General features: G+C 40.4%; 2 protein-coding genes across 4 annotated transcripts in view; one reads left to right on the forward strand and one right to left on the reverse strand.

Moving 5' to 3' along the window:
- LOC126874090 (serine-rich adhesin for platelets-like) overlaps nucleotides 1-16,217 on the reverse strand; it is a 52,984-nt gene extending 36,767 nt beyond the window's left edge. For 2 of the 3 annotated variants that reach the window (XM_050635716.1, XM_050635712.1), the window contains exon 1: nucleotides 15,899-16,217. In XM_050635716.1, coding sequence (XP_050491673.1) covers nucleotides 15,899-15,950 — 52 coding nt within the window. In that variant the 5' untranslated portion in view covers nucleotides 15,951-16,217. Of the gene's footprint in view, nucleotides 1-15,302; nucleotides 15,376-15,898 lie in introns of those variants that run through there. The other variant, XM_050635715.1, reaches the window with a different exon arrangement.
- A 166-nt stretch (nucleotides 16,218-16,383) lies between these two features.
- LOC126874114 (aladin-like) lies at nucleotides 16,384-18,853 on the forward strand. The gene is made up of 6 exons (XM_050635778.1): nucleotides 16,384-16,627; nucleotides 16,804-17,193; nucleotides 17,265-17,382; nucleotides 17,454-17,923; nucleotides 18,004-18,334; nucleotides 18,401-18,853. The coding sequence occupies exons 2-6, from the start codon at nucleotides 16,835-16,837 to the stop codon at nucleotides 18,707-18,709; spliced, it is 1,587 nt and encodes a 528-aa protein (XP_050491735.1). The 5' UTR covers nucleotides 16,384-16,627; nucleotides 16,804-16,834; the 3' UTR covers nucleotides 18,710-18,853.
- The last annotated feature ends 1,184 nt before the right edge of the window (nucleotides 18,854-20,037 follow it).

Genomic DNA, 20,037 nt, shown 5'->3' on the forward strand with positions numbered 1-20,037 from the left:
ACGACGCATCGTACCCTACCGTTCTCCCTTCGAATCTTTAAATTCGACTCGAGCGTTAAACGAAACAGGGAACGTGAAAATAAAATTCGAGTCAGAATTAGCCCGAACTATGGATTGCGTATCGAAATCTCGTTTCCGTGCTCGTAACTTCGACTCGCTTTTCTAATTTATTAAAGTGCATACTGTGATACGAGGCCATCGCAGCGCCGTATGCACTATCACGATGCTCTACGTACGAACCTAAGTAAGCCGCCAGACGAACATATTGATTTACACGAGCGAATGGCCTAAGCAAGCAACTGGATTTCGTGTTTGAGAAACATCGCGAATTAATCCGCCTTTAATGCGAAACGATCGATCGATAAAACGATACAATTTAAACGCCGCGTCGGATCGTAAATATATATATATATATATATATATATATATATATATATATATATATATATATATATATATATGAAATCGCGTAATGACCAAACGAGCATACCGATGCTACTGTCGCACGCTCAGAAACGGTAATAAGGTAGACAAAACATCCCGTGCCGTGACAGCGTGTCACAGCTATCGAAGCAATAAGCAGATAGTAACGGAATAGCGGCGTCTGATAAATAGCCGACGATAACCCAACCAGCGACCGAGCCTTAGTAAATATAAGAACTCTCTCGAATCAGCACTCGATACTTTTTCGTTACAACACTCCGAATCGTCGCTCTGTTGGATTCGTACAATAAACTTTACCATCGTTTCTAAATTCCAAATTTTTTACCTTACTTGTTCCGTGAATTTCGCGATTTCTTGTGTCATTTCCTACGCGACGTTATCGCGCGCTTCGATCGTCTTTTAAAATTTCTTCGCTCGTAATATCGACATTTCGAACAAAAGTCACGGTCGAACTGAATTTTTACTTTGATCTTAAACTTCGTTTCAGTTTATACGAAATTGGAACGCGTTAGACTCGAGTCGGAACGAAAACTCTGATTTTAAAAAGGAATACGCTGGAATACGTCCTTTGCCGTTATACGGCTATCATTCCTAGAATTTCGATATCTTTCCTGTTACTTTAGCACGAAACTAATATTGCGCGCGTTAATATCTCGCGTACAATAACGTCAAAGAAGAAACGCGTTGTGTCGAACGACACAAATTCGAAGGGAAATGAAAGATACTTCGAAGGCGAGAAAAAAATGTGGAAGTGGTGGAAAAATTGGAAAAAATTACTACGTTGGACGGTCTGCGTTCGACGATCTCGATACCGAAAAAAGAAGCTTACGGTAAAAGTGGTGGTGAATATATGGCTTCTTCTTCCGAAGCGTTTATGACACTAGGGGATTCGCAGAATGTAAATAATTTAGGAAATATTACATTCGTTTCATTGTTTTCGAAACATGGAATAATAATCCAGGAAGAGGAAGTAGGAAAAGGAGCGTGTTTTATCGTCGAAAAATTCCTTCGTTCGAACGATCGTGTCCCCCCCGTTTGATTCCGATAATTCTGCGCATTCTATTTTTATAAGAAAGAATGCGAATTACGGAGAATTAACGCAACGAGCGATCCACGATCGGAGAAATGGAAGCTCGATAAACAGGCTTGACTTCTGACCATCGATAGCAAAAAATTCTCCTCGGTGTAGAGACGATAAATCAGACCATGAACCTCTTTTTTCTTTTCTCCGTCTTTTCTATCTTTTCACGCGGTTGGACAAAGCGAGAGCGACGTGTTTTCTCAGAAACGAGTATCTTTTTGGCCGAGGTTCACACACCAGTATTATCGAGAGGGGTAGTTTCGACCGAAACAACAAATAATCACGAAACGTACGCGGGGACATTCGATACCAAGAGATTTCAATCTGTTTCGGAAAACGTGGAAACGCGTCGGTGCTCGAAGACGTAACTCGATTCCAGCAGGCTCGCACATGGTCGAGGAAAAAACGTGTTGTGACATGGTCCACCATCGAGGATGCGGAGAACCGACAGTGGAAAAAAGGCGCGGTATCCGATTTCCTAATGGTACAAACCACCAATAACGACGTTCATTACGCTTATTACGGGCTAGGACCGTATTTTTTCTCCTTTCGCGGAGAACTGCATAGGATAAGGTGGGAGTTGCTCGAATCGATTAAGTTTCAAGGTTGTAAAATTTAACATCGAGCTTCGCGCAGATTAATCGAACGACGATAACGAAGAAACGACGCGTTCGTAGCCCTTCGGACAGCTAGAATTCCGATAAGGTAGCATTCACCGAGTCCCGAGGTATAAAGTACGATCACTGGTGGCAAACGCGACGAGAAAGCCGCAGAAAACGTAGACGAAATCGACAAAGTCCCGAAATACGTTCCATCGCCTTAAGTTTCCAGTTGTTTCGTCGTCGTTAATTAACGATTCGGGCAATACGTTTTTAAATGCTACGCAAATATCGACTTTCCTTTACGAAATACCGTTTCAGACGTACGAAGTGACGTTTTAAATCGCGCTACGTACCTATTACCGTCGTAAATGGCCGCGATAAAGGGAATAAGGTAATTGGTATAGGCGTTAAAACGGTCAATACAAAATGTATCGATACGCTACTTACAATAGCTGTACACATAGTCGTCCGCTGTGTTTCGGTGTCAATTCGCGTCGTCGCGGAACTCGTTACTTTCCACAGTCGCCGTCAATTCACTTTCAGGTTAATAACACGAATATCACGCTACTCCGATGCGATATAACGCGCGTGACAATTAACGGTTTTCATCGTTTAAGAAGGAATAATTTGCGTAGAATACGAGTGAAAGAAGGAAACGGTGGAAAATATCGAATGCCTGAAATTACGTTTTATAACGGCAATGTTAAAAGATAGAAGTCGATCGTGTGGATGGATTTAAGAAAATTACAAATGAGACGTTGCCTAATTTAGTCCGATCGAAATCGCGTCAAATTATATCGAAACTATTCCTTTAAAGTACGCCATCGAGCTTATCGATGTTTTTTCGAGATTACGTTTACGTAGGAATTAGATAGGGACGGCTAGGAAGTATCTTAAACGTATTTCGATTCGCGATTTAAAATCGTAAAATGCTAGAGAAACGTTCGAGTTTAAAACAGATTGGCGACTGAAATTAATTAACACGCTCGATGCTTGTAGGATGACTCGATGTACTATCGTTCGAAACGTTTCGTCTGTCGATTCAAGGAGGCGAATAAAGCTACAGAATGGCACGAACATGTCCCATATTGCGCATTTATACAGGTGCCAAGAATCACAACAACACGAACGGTCCAATAATAGTTAGAAGGGCGTGTCACCTTACGATTGCGAATCTGGTAATTTCGGTCTTTCTATATAAGTAGCATGCTCGTTTAGGTTTCCACGCGTACGTTGACAGACGATACCATTTTACAATTATTCGATAGCTGCTTCGTCAAGGTACGACGAAACGATCGAGACAGTTTTGCCGGTTTGTCAGCGAAATCTTGCGACGACGAGTAAATAATCTGGTAACTAGAATCCATCGAAGCGACAGAATTTCTCAAAGCGATAGTTCCTTGAGAAAACTAGCCGAGTAGCTGATCGAAGGAACCAAGAGTCGCGATAAAATTGCAAATCACTGTCGTTCTAGAATTCTATTTCCGTTGTGGCAGATGCATAGTCGCCGTTACGTTATCATTCCATGATAGTTACGAATTAAACAACGGAGATAACGTTCGATACAAAGCTGTTAATCTCGATCTAATCCGAAGATCCGCATAAGTAGCGAGAAACGTGAATGACACTATTTATAACGATCTAAAACAAGAGCAAGTGTATCGGTATTTTAAGCATTAACCTAGTTCGTATATTTTCAGCGTAAAAGCAATTTAATCGTCGCGGCAGTAATCTCGCGCGAAGACGTAAATAGGCAACAATTAAAACGCGTAATATTCGCGAAGCCTCGCTTCGGTAAGGTATGGTGGTTTCGTAAACGCGCGACGGCATTCTCGAAACGTCCTCTAATTCCAATAACGCAGAAACCTAATTCTCGAAATATTTACGTAATTAGACGATCAACTGGATGCATACGAATAAACGAGAATAAAGAGAGAAACGAATAACCGTAACTGATTAACTGCTCCTCTTTTCCGCCGACACCGTTGTTAGCCGTGAACGAAGCGCCATTCACCATCGGAGAGGCGCCTATAAATCCATCCAGCCGAGGAATCGGCATTCGTACGGGAGATTTTCTAAGGCCAGAAAATCACGCGGCTATTTCTGCTCGCGGTGACCAAGCGTCGCCGAAATATTTCAACGAGTATTGCTAAATTGTGCTCAATGAACTCGATGAACCAACCCTTCCGCTGGCAGATGTACAGAACAACGACCGGGCATTTGCCAACCGAACGCGCGCCATCGTAGGTTACCGATTCCTCGGTAACCGGGTTACACCATCGAATAATTGCAGGGATCGCAACCGAACGCCACAGGTGGGAAACGCGATAGCCCAGGTTTTCCGACTTTTACAACGAAGACAACCTTACAGTCGGATACGAAGCTCGCGAGAGAAAAGCACGATAAATATATCTTCGTCGATCTCGAAACCAACGATGGAAAGAACTTGCCAGATCCGAGATAAGACAGGATACCGAAGAACTTTGATACCGTTTTCGTTTCGACGAAAAATTAACTTCCCTTCGATCATTTTCTCCGCGGAAATTTAAAGAATCGCCGTTACTTTTCGCATCTTCCTCGTCGTTTCGGCCGAGAAACTTATCACTGGACAACGACCAATACCGTCGCGACGTGGAACATGCGACGAATAAGAAGGAAGAGCGAAAAAAAAAGGGAGTTACGCGTGACGATAACGCGTAACGTAACGTAACGTAACGTAACGTAACGTAACGTAACGTAACGTAACGGTGTGAAGAAAAAAAGAAAAATGAAATATAAATGCGATGGCTCGTTATGTATTTTGCGGACGATTCTTCCGTGAATCACTTTCGCGTTCACGTAACGCTTCTAAGAAATCGCGTACCAGGAATAAAGTCCTAAAGGAATGTTGCGAACGGTGTGCTATGGCGAAAGACTCGATGTGCTGTTATGGTACAGCGAATGTGGAATATCTGGTGTTTAACGCATTTGGTATTTGTGGATAGAACAGTCACCCATAAAACTATCAGAGCTTAGAACTGCAAGATTTCGTATCGAAAATACTCGTAATTAGCTCGACATCGGCTAAGCGATACAACGGATCGGAAAACTAGTAGCACTGGAAATACAAGGATACGCTTGTTTCGTACGAGCGAACACCTTTTTACCCACAACGAGCTTCGTATTTAAAATACTTTATCCGATTTTAAACACCGTATCGTATGTCGCACACGTTCGATCACTCGAGGCAGCGATATTCGAAATAATTAATTATTATTATTATTATTCGAATATACCCTTCTCCGCTGTCCATCGTTAATGCCAAGTTATTGGCCAATTTAGGATCTCGATTCAGCGACTGAAATTGGACAAAGATCTACGAACGTAGTAAATATAATGGCGAACGTGATCGTTCAAAGTCGAAAGTGTGAACGCGCGAGTGGTAATGGACGAGCAATTTGTGAATCGAAATTAGACAGCGAAGCAATGCAAACAGAAAAGCACGAAAGACAGGTGCCGAGAAAAGCGGCAAATCGGACGGCTACTGCATTTGGCAAATCGTCAAAAGTTCTTTAACCTTTCGGGGCAAGGTGGAGGAGACGGCTTCGTACGAGGAACAAAGCAGCGACGGTGTTACACGCGATTAACGCTGCGAGTACGCACAGTGACCATATATGTGTGTACGTGCGTGCGTGTGTGTGTGTGTGTGTGTACTTACAACACGTACAATATACGCGTAATAGCGATAGTAAATATACAAATACTTTTGCCAGTCATTGTATTCCGAGAAACCGCGAAACGCGACGTACCAGGATACGTTTAATCGACGAAAGACGCCGGAGAACGATCTCGCAAGCGGAGTGTCACAGAGACGACGGTAAGAATTTGGCGTGAAACGTTTGGTTCGTCCACCCCCGCGCGCGCGATTGCCCCGTTCGCGTGTCGCTCAAAGTTAAGTATAACGTCTCGTGACGGCCCAACGATTCGAAAGCGGGATGGCGGACCGCGTGACGAAGACCTCGTGGTCACTCACGTGCTATTCATAACCTGAACTCGAAGCGGCTCGTTCCGCACGCACTTTTCGTCGACGTTGCGTCGAACGAGGAACGCGTTATAACGCGTTTCGCGACCAACGCGCGCATTCCCACGTGCACGGCGATTTTAACCTCCGCTGACGCGACGCGTTACAGGACACGGTGACGCGTAAAAATCACAACGAATTAATAATATAACGAAAACTTATATAGAGAAAAACTTATCCGTTACGGGGTTAAACGACGATCGCGCGAACACCACGGTGTAACACGACACCGACGACTTACGTTAGACATTGGGTTTTTCTTGCACGTTAACGAAGAAAGATCTATCATGAATAAACAGTAGGTACATAGAGCGATTTACGTAACTGGAACAAATTATGTGCAACGAGATGCACGTGTGTGTGTGTATGCGCGCGTGTGCGTATAACGTAGAAACAAAATTGGAGCAAAAAGTATATCTTGCGAGTATACGGAACAAAGTATATCTTGCGAGAAAATCTTACGTTTCTTAAGACTGTGCGATGACAAAGATACGCGTATCGCTTCGAGTCGATGCAGCAACGTTCCGCATCTTTCGACGAAAGTTAACGAGAGAAACGGGATAAAGAAGCACGTAGAGACACGGATAGCGAAGTTTTCCTTGTTACAAATGTGCCTATATACGTTTGCGGTCACGTAACAAAGCATCGGCAAATCGTTTCGGCCGACGAATTTTCTAACACGTTTCTCACGTTTTTCGTATTCTTGCTATCGTCGAATCGATTAAAAGATAATAGTAAACTAAATGAAATCTTATCGAGTTACTTCGGCTTTACCGAAGCGGGCCAACACCGTTCGGCGTTCGTTCGTAGTGAAAAGGTGTCCTCGTAATAAAAGCTCGAAATCGCGACGCGCTAAATCTTCTTTGCACGTCCATACAGCGAAGCGCGTGCGGCTATGCATACGATACGCACACTTTTGTCACATGCCGTCGCGCGTAACGCGCGCAAAGCCACGCTTTATCACCGACGGCCTCCGAGCCTGTTACGTAATTCACCGGAACGTCGGGAAGGTCTACGATCTGCAACACGTGCAACGTTCACGCAGAGACATCGTAATCACCGCTGACACCAAGTACCGTCTTTTTCTATTTATTCGACGAAGGAATCTCGCCCCTCGAGATATTTTAGTTGCGTGGAATTCTTCGTCCTACTACTTCGCGCTAGCTTCGACTCGATCAGCTTCGGCCCGATCAAAATTTCTTTTTTCTATTTCCCTTTTAGTAAATGCATACGCGTAACGTACTTGCATATCGCGATTACATATCAACGCGTCATATAAAAAGAAAAGTATCGAGATAAAGAGCAGAGTTGCAAACTGCGCAAAATACACACTATATGTAAAAGTATATAAAATACGTAAAGTAGAAAAAATGTGTACAACGTACGGCGAAGATGACGCGAGTAATCGCATTGTAGTTTGCAATGGGGAAAAATTTGGAAATTTAAAAGACCGTAAACGCGTCTGTAGGAGGTTTTCGAAGATAAAAGTGAAAAACTCGCCTGAAACTGAAAGGTGGCAGAAGATAGTGGAATACAACGACCAATGCATCGCATAGTTACAGTTTCAGTTAACAAATATAACATTTACGTTTGAATGTTCTATAAGAAATAAATAAATATATATATATATATACGTATATGGGAAGTCCTCTTGGTCAATCCGATAGAACCAGCGATTACGCGAGTCAGCGTAAAATATTACTGCAATTACGAAATCATTACGCGTGCTAGATTCGCGTAAGAAAGAACGAGGAAGTTTTGTTTTCCAACTAGGAAGTTTAGTCGGTAAGGAATAATTATGTGCGATTGTTCGGAGTAGTAATCGTATCGTGATTACGGTAAGTATGTTTAGTATTTGCGATATCGGATCGTCGGATGGATCGATATTTTGAATACAGTTATAGTCGAGGCTCGATCGATCGAAATATCGATAATTTGAAAGGTAAATGTTTAAAATAGTTGAATATCAAAGTGTTTGGTTCTGAGAATATCGGTATTCGATGTTTGATATGACCGATATTCAGAGCCTTCGTCGATACGATATGTAATTATCGGAGCGTTGTTCGCACTAAATGCTACGCTAACGCGTAGCATCGAGTATCGAAATTAGTAATAGCTATTTACTACGACTGAATTAAACACTGGAACGTAAGTATCTCTTTCCTAAAATAATTGGAATACTTTGATCGGATAATATAGTACTATCGAAATACTATATCCATGTAGTATCTATGCATGGCTAAAATATAAGTACTCGACGCGTTATTTCTGCATCGAATACCGTCGCGTGATTCTACGAACGAAAAAACGTAGATAATCGAAAATGATTCGAACGTTGACAAGCGCTCTTCTCTTCCACCCAAACGACCGTGTCCCAAATCGCTCGAAAAGCTGAAAATCTCTGCTTCGACGTGTTCGAACGATCGATGAATTATTTAGATAGCAGATGCAGTTCGCGATATAGTCCGCAACACGAATGCCGGTACGTAACTTCTTTGGGACGAGGCTGAATGAATCTTTTCTCGTTGCATATAATACTCGTTCCTGCGTTTGCAGAATCTAAAAGTAGCTGCAGCTTCTTGAGATTTACTCGGTTATACGAACCGAAAGTCGTAAACAAGCTCGAGCGTCGACGAAAATTTATAGGCTTCCTATTTTTTGAAGAGCGATATCAAGTGGCTACACGATACCTGCGGTACAATTTGAAAAGTTAAATTCGTTACACAAAGATATCGTGCTCGATAATGACGTTAAATCGTTACTCGACGAGAACGATACGGCGATTACGATACGATTTTACTTACAACGATCGTCCGCTGTACGATAGCGAGGTGCGAGACGAGACTCGGCCAGGTTACGTAACAAACAACGTGCCCAACTTTCAGGGCACATGCGTTCACGCATAACCAATCCTTATTCCTTCTCGGCTCTCTCTCTCTCTCTCTCTCTCTCTCTCTCTCTCTCTCTCTCTGTTTGCACGCACCATCGTTCGCGTGCATATCCAAGCTTCATAACCGATCGCTTATATTTAGATACAACCCATTTAGTATCTATTAGACGTATCACAGCGATACAACGCTGCTGATTTCTTCTATCGAATCTTACAAGTATTCGATACGGTAGCACTTACTTATTACGGTAGGAGTTAACGTCGAGCCTCTATTATCCGAACTACGATCGAGTATAGTTTCGTAATCCGAGTGACGTGATTCGAAGATTACGACAAGAAAGAATACGGTACCCGTTAGATTATATTCGCTTCGATATAAGCGGTTAAAAAATGAAATTGCACGTGAATTTGCGCGATATTGGTAGATGCCCGATAGAGGTAAAGCACGGTAAGGTTGGATCGGGCTAGATGCCACGCATCGAACAAAGTTACTCAGGACCTTTTCTCTTCGACGTATCTGATGGTCAAGGTCATCGGAGTCAAGACCCCCCCCCCCTTTTCGCGCATAATTAGCATCCCCGTATACCGCGATTCTCCTCTCATTCTCGTATATATTTTGAAATTTCAATATCGTCGTCACGATAGTCTCTCGATAGCGACTCGTTGCGATGCTAACGCTAAGAAATTTCAAAAGGTTGCGTACAATGCGCGTAATACGTTCGTAAAAGAAAAATATTCTGTAAATCACTGTACGTGATCATTTATTTCGTCCGCCATCTACCGAATCTCTCTTACCGAAACTGCCTTGTCCCCGACCTGTCCCGATAAACGAGATAAACGAAACGTGTATTTTTGCACTTTTCAATTTCGCGCAAATGCATAAAAGTCGACCGTCTAGCGATAACGGCGCTGCTTCTAATCGCTAAACGATACGATACGACGAAAGAAGAAAACGTAATCCCTGCTCGCAGTAGTACGAGTCGATTATTGAGCCCACTCATGGAGTTGGCAAGAAACACCATGAACCACGTATCTATCAAGATTCGCGCATGTCGACAACATCCCTGATACGATCGTTTATCAGCGAGGAACAGACCGCGCTATACGAATACGTGTTTCGATACACGGCAGACATTTAGTCGATGTCTTTACAATCGTGAACGATCGAATAATTTATCGAACTCAGATTGAAAGAAAGTAGGACTGATTTACGACCGATTTATACTCTATTCGATACTTGGATCGTAGAAACGATATTATTGGTAAGAAGTAGTTGTATTTCTGCAATTGAGACACACGATGAAGGATAACGAACAAAAAGCTGTGAACCAGCGTACGCTATACGAATCGACTAAACTCTCCACATTCTACTTACCTACGAGCAGTACACCAAACGTTACACGTAGTGAGAGTATACTATTACTCGAGATATAAAAATTCCGAATTATTTTAACACACGTACTCCCCGTAGTAATGTTATTCCCGTATCTTTACCCGCCGATCTATCCTTGCCGATCTTTACTAATTACAATAGCCATAATCAAAAGATCCGCTTCCTTTCGCAAACACGGCCTCGTTATTTCCTTAGGATACTCGCAAAGGATCGATGTAGTCTGGGGTAAGCACGCGTTTCTATCTTTGCTCTTTCGTTACAGTTCGTTCGTTCGTACGTCCGAGCAGGACGACGATCAAGGCGCAACGGCTGCTCCTATTGATTCGCTCTATCTTAACCTCCTCTGCCCCTCTCCCTCACTCGCACTCGCACTCGCACTCGCACTCTCTCTCTCTCTCTCTCCCTCTCTCTCTCTCTCTCCGAAGATCTTTGAAGAAAGAGTGTGTCGTGGAGAAAGGGAGTGAATATCAAGGGTTGCGGATCGTGAATTCTTGGCGAGCGCGCATTCTTTTTGGAAGGGAAGGAAAGGACGATCGAGTCTCAACCCCGATCGTTTAACCGAGACGACTAAAAAAATCCATTTATGCCGCGTGTAAGGGCGCGGTCGAACACCAGGAAATAAGAAAGAGAACTTTGTTCGTATATTCGTAGTTTATATTTAAAAGATCAAATTATTTTCGATCGTGCTGCGTTTTTTTCTTTTTTTTTTTTTTTTCTTTTCTCATTTTCGACCCAATTAGACGGTAACTTTAATTAACGTTCGATCGATTAAATTAATTCAACATCTTGTTACGACGTTGCGAATTCTCTCCATTTGCTAGAACGAGAACAGGGTTAATCGCAAAAAGAGGTAAGGGTAGGAGAGAAGGTTAGAAGAGAAAGATTATTTAGAAAAGATCTTAAGAAAAAATCTTATTTTACGCTTTTTGAGAGGGGACAGGAAATCCTTTCGTATTTCAAATCTTGGAAAAGGGCATAACGCTTAAAGTTTGTTAATCTTTCTCAAACCTGTATCTTCAGAATCGAATAATACGAGGGTTTAGAAATAAATACCGCATATATCGTAATAACTGTTCCAATCATGGTTTAGAATATAATGTTAATTTATACGTATTTATATGTCGTATTTAAAGATTTAAATTCTATTTATCAAAGTGCAAAATTTGTCGAAAATTATACTCGATTAAGAAAGTGACAAAGAAACCTTCCACCTTCTGGACAATGATGCATTCTAACGAACAAAAGCTAGACTCACGACGTAGCCAAGCCTTTCGTAAAAATATAATAAATATTTCGTCTGGAAAATTGAAATATATCGAACATTAAAATATATCGAAAATTAAATTGCTATTTATATAGATTCTCCTCTTCTGACCATGTTCGAAGCGAAAAATTGCAACGCGCGCGCAGGCCTTATACATGCATACGTATAGGTACAGCGTGAGAAGTACATAGGTACATATCATGCTATATAAGATGATTCATGCAATTGAGATAAATCGTTTTCCTGTCTGGTTCAAGGGGCAGGGAAGTAATAAAAGAAAATAAAAGCGATACGGGCGATACGATCTACGTTGAAAATGGAAACAATTTGGAACTTTCCTGCTGTTAATTCCGCAACGAACCACCAAACAGTCCTATATATATGTATATAACAGAAGACAGCACAGAAGAGATTTTTCAAGGAATTTCAAGTATATATGTACTCTATGAAATATTCGTACTTTAGTTGCTTTCTCTAATATCGGTACGAGTAAAGCGTTCGTCAGAATCGATTCTACTAGGGGAAAAAAAAATAGGAACAAAGATGATAAACATTGACATTTCATTCAACCTATTCTTCAAAACACTAAACAACTAACTTTACGTAAATATAGCAACTGATCTCGTATCACAGCTACTAATTTTTCCGAGTCATTCTAATAGTAAAAAAAGCCTAGCAATAACATCTGTTTTATGCCAAAGCTATATTTTGTATCGGATGTAAGAGATGAAAAGAAAAGAAATACATTTAGTTTTATAGCTTATACAGAATATTGGATGTGTAGATTATTATTATTATTATTATAATTAATGTTATATTTTACACTAAAAAAAAAAAAAATTGAAGAAGAAGGAAACATTCTCAACGAATCGATATAAACTACTATAATTTATATATCATTTTAATTTTGAGTTTGCACATTGAACTATCTGACGATAAGATATAAAACTTAAATCTCCTCTTATTTCCAGCAAACGTTTGAAATTATCATATATATTATGATATTAATTTGAAATGGTTGTAAGTATCGTAAAAACCATCCAATGACGTAACCGACAGCTCTTGAAAAAAATACTTTTACTCCAACAAAATACTCTGATCTTTCAAGTATGTAAATGCAAAACGTTTTTAAACGAGAATACGTCCATCTTTTTTCATGTCCAACGCGATATTTCTCGCTATGTAGTAAAACGAAAACGTGACGTTAATTTTCCAATCATTTCACCCGATAGTTAATGTCTTTTATAGCGATAAAACGCGCATGCGCCAACTATCTCGAACTCGCACGCAACGCAGAAAATTATTCATTGGTTTAATAACCGCAGGAGAACGATAATTGGTAACGTACCAAGCAGAACAAATATTAAAAGCTTAACTAGCGTCTTAACCAAATAAAATAGAAACCGAGACCAGCGTCTTTTTAACATATCTAAAGTGCGAAAGTTTCTTTTCACGTGACGTCTATGCACGCAACTTCTTTCTACCTTACGACGGCATACAAAAGATCTGTTACGCAATTTCAAAAATAAATTACCGCTAGCACGAACATGAAGGCACAGGAGAAAAAATATTCAATTCGCTCCACCTCGTTCACGGAAAACACAACGAGCCGACTTTCATCGCTAAACTAGTGCATCGCTAGAAACACTAGCCAAACATTAGACGATTTGACACGCGATCCACGTTGCGAACTACACGCTGCTCCGCCTATGTTTATATTTTCGTGAACATCGATTACCTAACTGCGATTCTCGTTTTAAATCGATGATATAATTCATCCATTCACGGTATTGAAATGAAATAAAAGCATACATCAGACTAGATACACGTATCAATGAATGAAAAAGAAAGTTGTAAATAATTCTAAATAAAACATGCATTTACAGAACTAAAGAAGAAATTCATTTTGTAAAAACAAATTCGTATACGGTCAAATTTATAACTTGTCAAAAATAAAAGAACATTTAATATTATTTAATATTATGGAAGAAGCAAATTTTTATATGCGAAGGAATTTATTTTCCTCTATATTTTATTATATTTATTTAGCTAATATCATTCGTGTTTTGAAAGCTTCCAACAAAATATATAACGTTCACTTGTATCGCTTACAACTTAAGCAACAGTTAAAACACTGCTTAGAATTGCGACACTGATACCAAATTTTATTAGGTAATTTTGATACACCCATTCTAATAAGTAATTCACATTTACAGTTGCTTTCTGCAAATATCACGACATTAACGATTTTTAAAATATGACGATGTTATAACGTTATAATACAAACGATCAGAGAAAACAACCCCAGAGAAACTAAGTTAATGATATCAAAGAACAAAAAAAAAAAAAAAAAAGGAAAGAAATTAAGAAATTAGTGATCAAAAATTTCATTTTACAAAATATAGGAAACCGTGCGGGTACAAGAAAATTTCTTAGCTAATATGTATACGGTACCGCCGTCTATGGTAACTCTTCGGCATAATCCACATAACCTTATCGGGCGAAGATAACGCCAACGGGTTTGATAAACGCGAAACGAAACGTGATGTACAAGCAATATTCCAGACAAATAGAAGATGGGGGGGTGGGATCGACGAAAGATGTATACAAAAACGTTATGAAATACAACTAGCGATGTACATACATAGGTATATTTGGCAATCGTTGAGGTTTATTATCGTTCCAACCTAACATGTTCACGTGCGTGTTTGTGCTATTCGACGTTGACCGTGGAAGAAACCGAACATCAAAATAAATACACTTTACTATAACCAAAATTGTCAACACAATAAATCTGTGTTTATAAGCCTGATTATAGCTAAGAACCGTATATCGGCAAAAGAGTAATTGAACAAGCATGTTTCGACACATGATACAAGAATGAATTACAGCAGTGACAGAATATTGAATTTTCTTTTCTTTCCTTTCCTTTCCTTACTTTTTGTTTCATACATACGTCGTTTCATTTGCTAATCGTAATGGAATATGTATACTTATTTACACAAGAAACAAGTCGAACGAGAGACACGACTTTCTTTCACCTTCTGATGACATCCTATATATATATATATATATAAATGTATATACTACCACCATCTTTGCACCCCGTTTTCTTCTCGACGACACGCGGTTGGAATGGAACTAACCAACCTGATTTTTTCAGATGCCTTAAAAATTCCACATTTTTACATTGCCTGTGACATTTTTGTGGCGCATTTCCACGGTATCTATCATCGTGTGCAATTCTAATGTCTGAACACACGACTTTCGTGGGGCAAACCCTTCAACGACGAGAACGCACCTCGCGTCAGAGTTCGAAACATCGCAGCGACAAACGCACAAGTCTCAACCGGAAAATAAAAGACATAGGTTATAGAAGAGCACGCGGTAGGATACAGACGAAACTGCGTACTTTGTTTTTGCACTACAGTTTACGCTGGACATATTACCGGGTTGGGTATAGAATAAAAGCAGCGTATATTAGAACGGGTCGTTGACGACGGAGATATAGCTCGGGCAATCGAGGAACAGAGACGCTTAAAATACGAGAAGACAGGCATTGACGTACCGTAAAGTTGCGTGTAGAGCGTAGTAGTAGACACATTTCCACGAAGGAGGAAAGTCATGGAGGGTGTACGGATCGATGCCTGGCTAGGAAATGGTCCCGAGCAGAATGGCAAAATTTCCTCGTAATATCGCGCATTGCCACCGGATGAAACTGACTCGCTGTACACTCGTTCATCTACGCGACGATCGTCCCATGTCGTTGTTTATCGCGAACGCGTTTTTTCCGTTGCCGGGCAAAAAAAACAGCGTGTCTCGGCACACGACGTGTCGTATAAATGCAACCACCCTTATTTCACAATCTCCTCGAAAATGATTTGAGATTATACAGAAATTGGTGAGAACAGATCGGGTGTCACGGCCACAACGGTGACCAGTAGAGCGCACACGTTCAATACCACGCAGCATGCAAAATAGCAATTCACATAACCGGGCTGCGTTTTACGATAAATGTCTATATGTGATCAATGATCAATAACTAGACCGAGAACATGCGGCCACGAGATACACTCGCAAGTTTCGAAAGCATGCATCATAACCTCGGACATAAGCGACGTTCGCGTGTCTCGCAATAAATTTCATTGATAAGAAAACACTCACTGCCAATGCTGAGAGTTCTCCATCGAGTTTTCCGCTTAGAACCCTTGCCCATCTTTCGCGAAGACCGAGCTGGTCCTCCTCCCTTCTGTCTCTCGTCTTCTCAGCGATCTCGGCCAACTTTCTACAGCGACAGCTCCACCAAAACCATGTTGATCGCGATTGATCTTGCTACTACCTTGGCGGTAGCATTTTAACAACTGTCCGCCGACCAGTGTGTCTCACGTTGCTACTCTTATCGAGAGAAAAAGCTTTGGAACGATACGAACCGATAAACGAGACCTATCCGTAGCAGAAGACAACTCTAATACGTAATCCGCGCCGCACGAATAGCGACCACATACTGCTGTCCCCACCTCACCCCTCCCTTTTGGTCCCCACCCTGCTCCAATGGAACCCCTACTTCTAGCTGTGTCACGTTCGACGTAACTCGCTGAATGTTCAACCTCTAATCACGTTTCCACAACTTCGAAAAGATCTTTTTACAGAAAATGTATGTTTGCGAGATTTTTGGACTAAATCGTAATACACGAATGCACACACGTAGAATGTCATGCGAATTTCTAGTAGCAAACTTGACTAAAAGTTTGTCTTCGTGATTGAAACGTTTTGAATAGGAGCCAATTGCCACATGCGCAATAGTATTACGTTTCTGTGTCACGATTGGATGTTGCCATGGTAACCGATGTAAACTTTCGTTCGCCATTTTATCCGGCTTTAGATGTAACAAAGGTATAAGATTCGTTTCATCTCAAAGTATTTTAACTGGTCTTTCTTTTTCAAATCTACTCGTTCCAATAATTGTCTTTCATTTTTCCAAGAGAATAGCTATCTTGTGGTTATTCGTTATTTATTTCCTGCTCATAAATATCTGTAGAATTTTATTCTTTCGTATCTTATTTTTATAGGTTAGACAAGTACGTATCTAAACGAGTAATTATGATAAAAATATTGTCTCTGCGTGAATTTGATTGCCCTTCTGCCGATGACTTGGCTACTGTTGCACTTATAGAGGACGTTTTACATTACTGTGATTGTGATAACCTGACCAATGAATTACGACCTTTTGCCAAATATCTGCGAGACTATCCAGAAGTTTCTATTACTTCTGATATTCTTGCTACACGCGAAACGGCACGCACAGCTTGTGCCGGTGATTTGTTTTTACCAGTTTACGATAGCATCTTTAGAAGGCTGGCTAGCGTATGCAGAGAGAAAGGATTAATCGATGCTGTTTGTCTGGCTGCGTCCGCAGAACCGCAAGAAATTACACCAATCTTGCATTTGATAGCTACAAGGTATTAATAACAGCTGGTACAGAAATATTTGTTTAATTTTAATATCTGATTTTCCATTATTTTAATTTTAGGCTCAAGTGGATGTTAGATTTAGTAGACAAAGGAATATATCAGAAAGAAACTTTACCTACTTCTGGATCTGGATCAGTTGCGGACGTTGTTCACACAAGGGACTGGGAAACATCTTTGGTACGGTATTAACATAAACCGCAGTATACGTTTCTCGCGGTATATGTTATATTCGCAGTATTAATTTGTAGGCCAGGTGTATCTCATGGCATCCACACTGCGCGCGACTAGCAGTGGTTACATGGGACGATCGTATACGTATATTTACTCATGGAGCACCGATAATACCGATTTTAAGACACGGCGCTCAAAAGTCTGTTTGTTGTATAAATTGGAGACCATTCGCTGGCAAAGAACTGGCAGTAGCGTGTCACACAGGTGTCTTAGTTTGGACGATAGAATTAGGGGCAGCCAGTAATATTCTCAGTCACGCGGTGTTGCTAAAACAAAGAAATCATGCTCCTGTAACAAGCGTTAGATGGCATCCGCAGGGTGATCTATTGGTATCTTGTTCTCCAGCTGATACACGTATGATTATCTGGGATACTTCTAAAAAAGAAGGTGTTCCATTGAGACGAGTCGGAGGTGACGGCCTATGTTTCGCTCGTTGGTCGTCTTGCGGTTCTCATTTGTTTTCAGCCTCGTGTAGAAATATATTTAGGTATACCGTATTATTGGTTTTGTATTCTTATCTCTTACGTCGCATAAAATTTTATTTCACGTATTAACAACTATGCATAGAATTTGGAACACAGGAGTAGCAACGTTATGGCACGCAGATAAATGGACAGTGCCTAATGGTCGTGTGGCTGTTGCGTGTTTCGGTCCTAATTTGACTCTATTGTTTGCATCGAACGAAGACCCTGCCACAATCTTTTCTTTACCTCTGCAAGAAAATATTTTCGATGTTAAGAAGCCTTCTCTCGACGACGTCAAACTGGCCGTGCCTCTGATGGATTTAACAAGAGTTAACTTTTCGTTGGATGACAGTGGCAGTTACGTTACTGTCGGTGGAAGAATAACTGCAATGGAGTGGGACCCTACAGGAAGATATCTTGCTATCCTCTTCCAGGTATGTTCCTTCTCGAAATTTAATTCAAAAGATAATAGTCTAACGATAGATCTGTTAATTACTTAGGACAGCCCATACATCGCATTGATTAAAACCAAACTAGGAAATCTGTCACGTGTGATTGACGTTAAACCGAGTTGTCTTATAAAGGGATTTCCGGGCGAAGTTCCTAATTGCATGGACTTTTATCAAAAGTGTCAAAAAGGATCGGGCAATGTAATTTGTTTAACAATTGTATGGAGTAGTGGTCGTATCCAACACTTTCCAATAATCGAGAAGAAAATTGCTCCTGTTACGAATACGAGTACTTCAGTTTCATCGCACTCGTTGTTAAGGCACGATACATACAATTTCGATTTGACTGCCATTTACTGATTATATCGATTGTTATCTTGTCGAGCAAGAGCTACGAAAATTCTATCTTTAGTTTTTTTTTTTATCTGTTAATTTTTATACAAGGGTCCAAATATTTTTGTTAAACGGAGTATGAAAGAGCAACAAATCGTTCGTTCGTATAGATCAGGCACGACGTTCTCGCATGCCACATCACGTCCCGTCAGAAATTATATAATGTTTCATAACCGATCCGTCAACGTGCCTAGGGGAAAAAACATCGTTCAGCCCCGTGTTAAGTTCTAATGTGCTATCTTTCTAACGTATGGGATATACTACGAGACGGCTCTCGGGTTCGGTACCTAATTATACGAAGTCACATGCAGAGCGCACGTCTTTCTATTTTTACGTCGCTTGACCGAATGCTAAACGTCGACACGTACTTATGTATATATGCGATGCGTCCCGCACTATTTTCAATATATTCTACGGCGTTATTTATCCACCGTTCTAGAAACTCCATCGTCCTAAATATAAGTTTCTCAAACGCAGTTTTTTCTTACGATTTACAAGATATAGATTTCATAGACTGCATAGGAAAACTCATTGAGGAGTATACTCACACTATAATGTTCAATTACTTCATTATACTTTACTTTCTATTTTTTTCTATTAATCATCGTCATATCGGTTACCATAGAAGACGTTTCTTCGAGAGATCAATGCGTATTTCTAGTAAACGTAAAAATCAGATATTAAAAAAATAAAATTCTAAAAATTCTAATTTCTAATAGTAAGTACACTTACAATTGTGCCGACCATAATTAGGATATCTGTTGACATTTGGTACAAGTTGAAAGTTCTTCCCTATTCTTATATCTTGTAGTTACTTTATTGTAAATTTGTTTAATAGTTCGTATCATATAAATGCGAAACAGCGAATAAAATAAAATCGTTTGGTTTTCCAATAAATGTAATAACTAAATAGAATAACGTTTTTGATGGTCGATGTATATAACTAAAATTCAAACTAAGGACATTTTCAACTTCGTTTCTAATCAGAGAAACAGTTGTCAATTGTCATCGTGGTACTGATCAAATGGACGGAACATGGAAACTCAATCTCACTTACGTAGATAGCCTTTTGGAAATCGCGAAGGGACGAGTCGCGTTGAATCCCCTTCGATTAAACGTTCGTTAAGGCACCTTTTTTTTCCCTCCCTTCTTCATTCTTTCTCTGTTATTGCATCCGTATGGGGTGTACGATCGAAATCCTTTTTCCAGTATATTTATTTTAATGGCAGTCGTACACATGCGGTGACTATGGTACGAACGGAGTTGACAGGTGCCTGGACAAAAAAGCGTGGTCG

The sequence above is a fragment of the Bombus huntii genome, chromosome 15 (assembly GCF_024542735.1).
Source record: "Bombus huntii isolate Logan2020A chromosome 15, iyBomHunt1.1, whole genome shotgun sequence".
In the NCBI taxonomy this organism is placed as follows: domain Eukaryota; kingdom Metazoa; phylum Arthropoda; class Insecta; order Hymenoptera; family Apidae; genus Bombus; species Bombus huntii.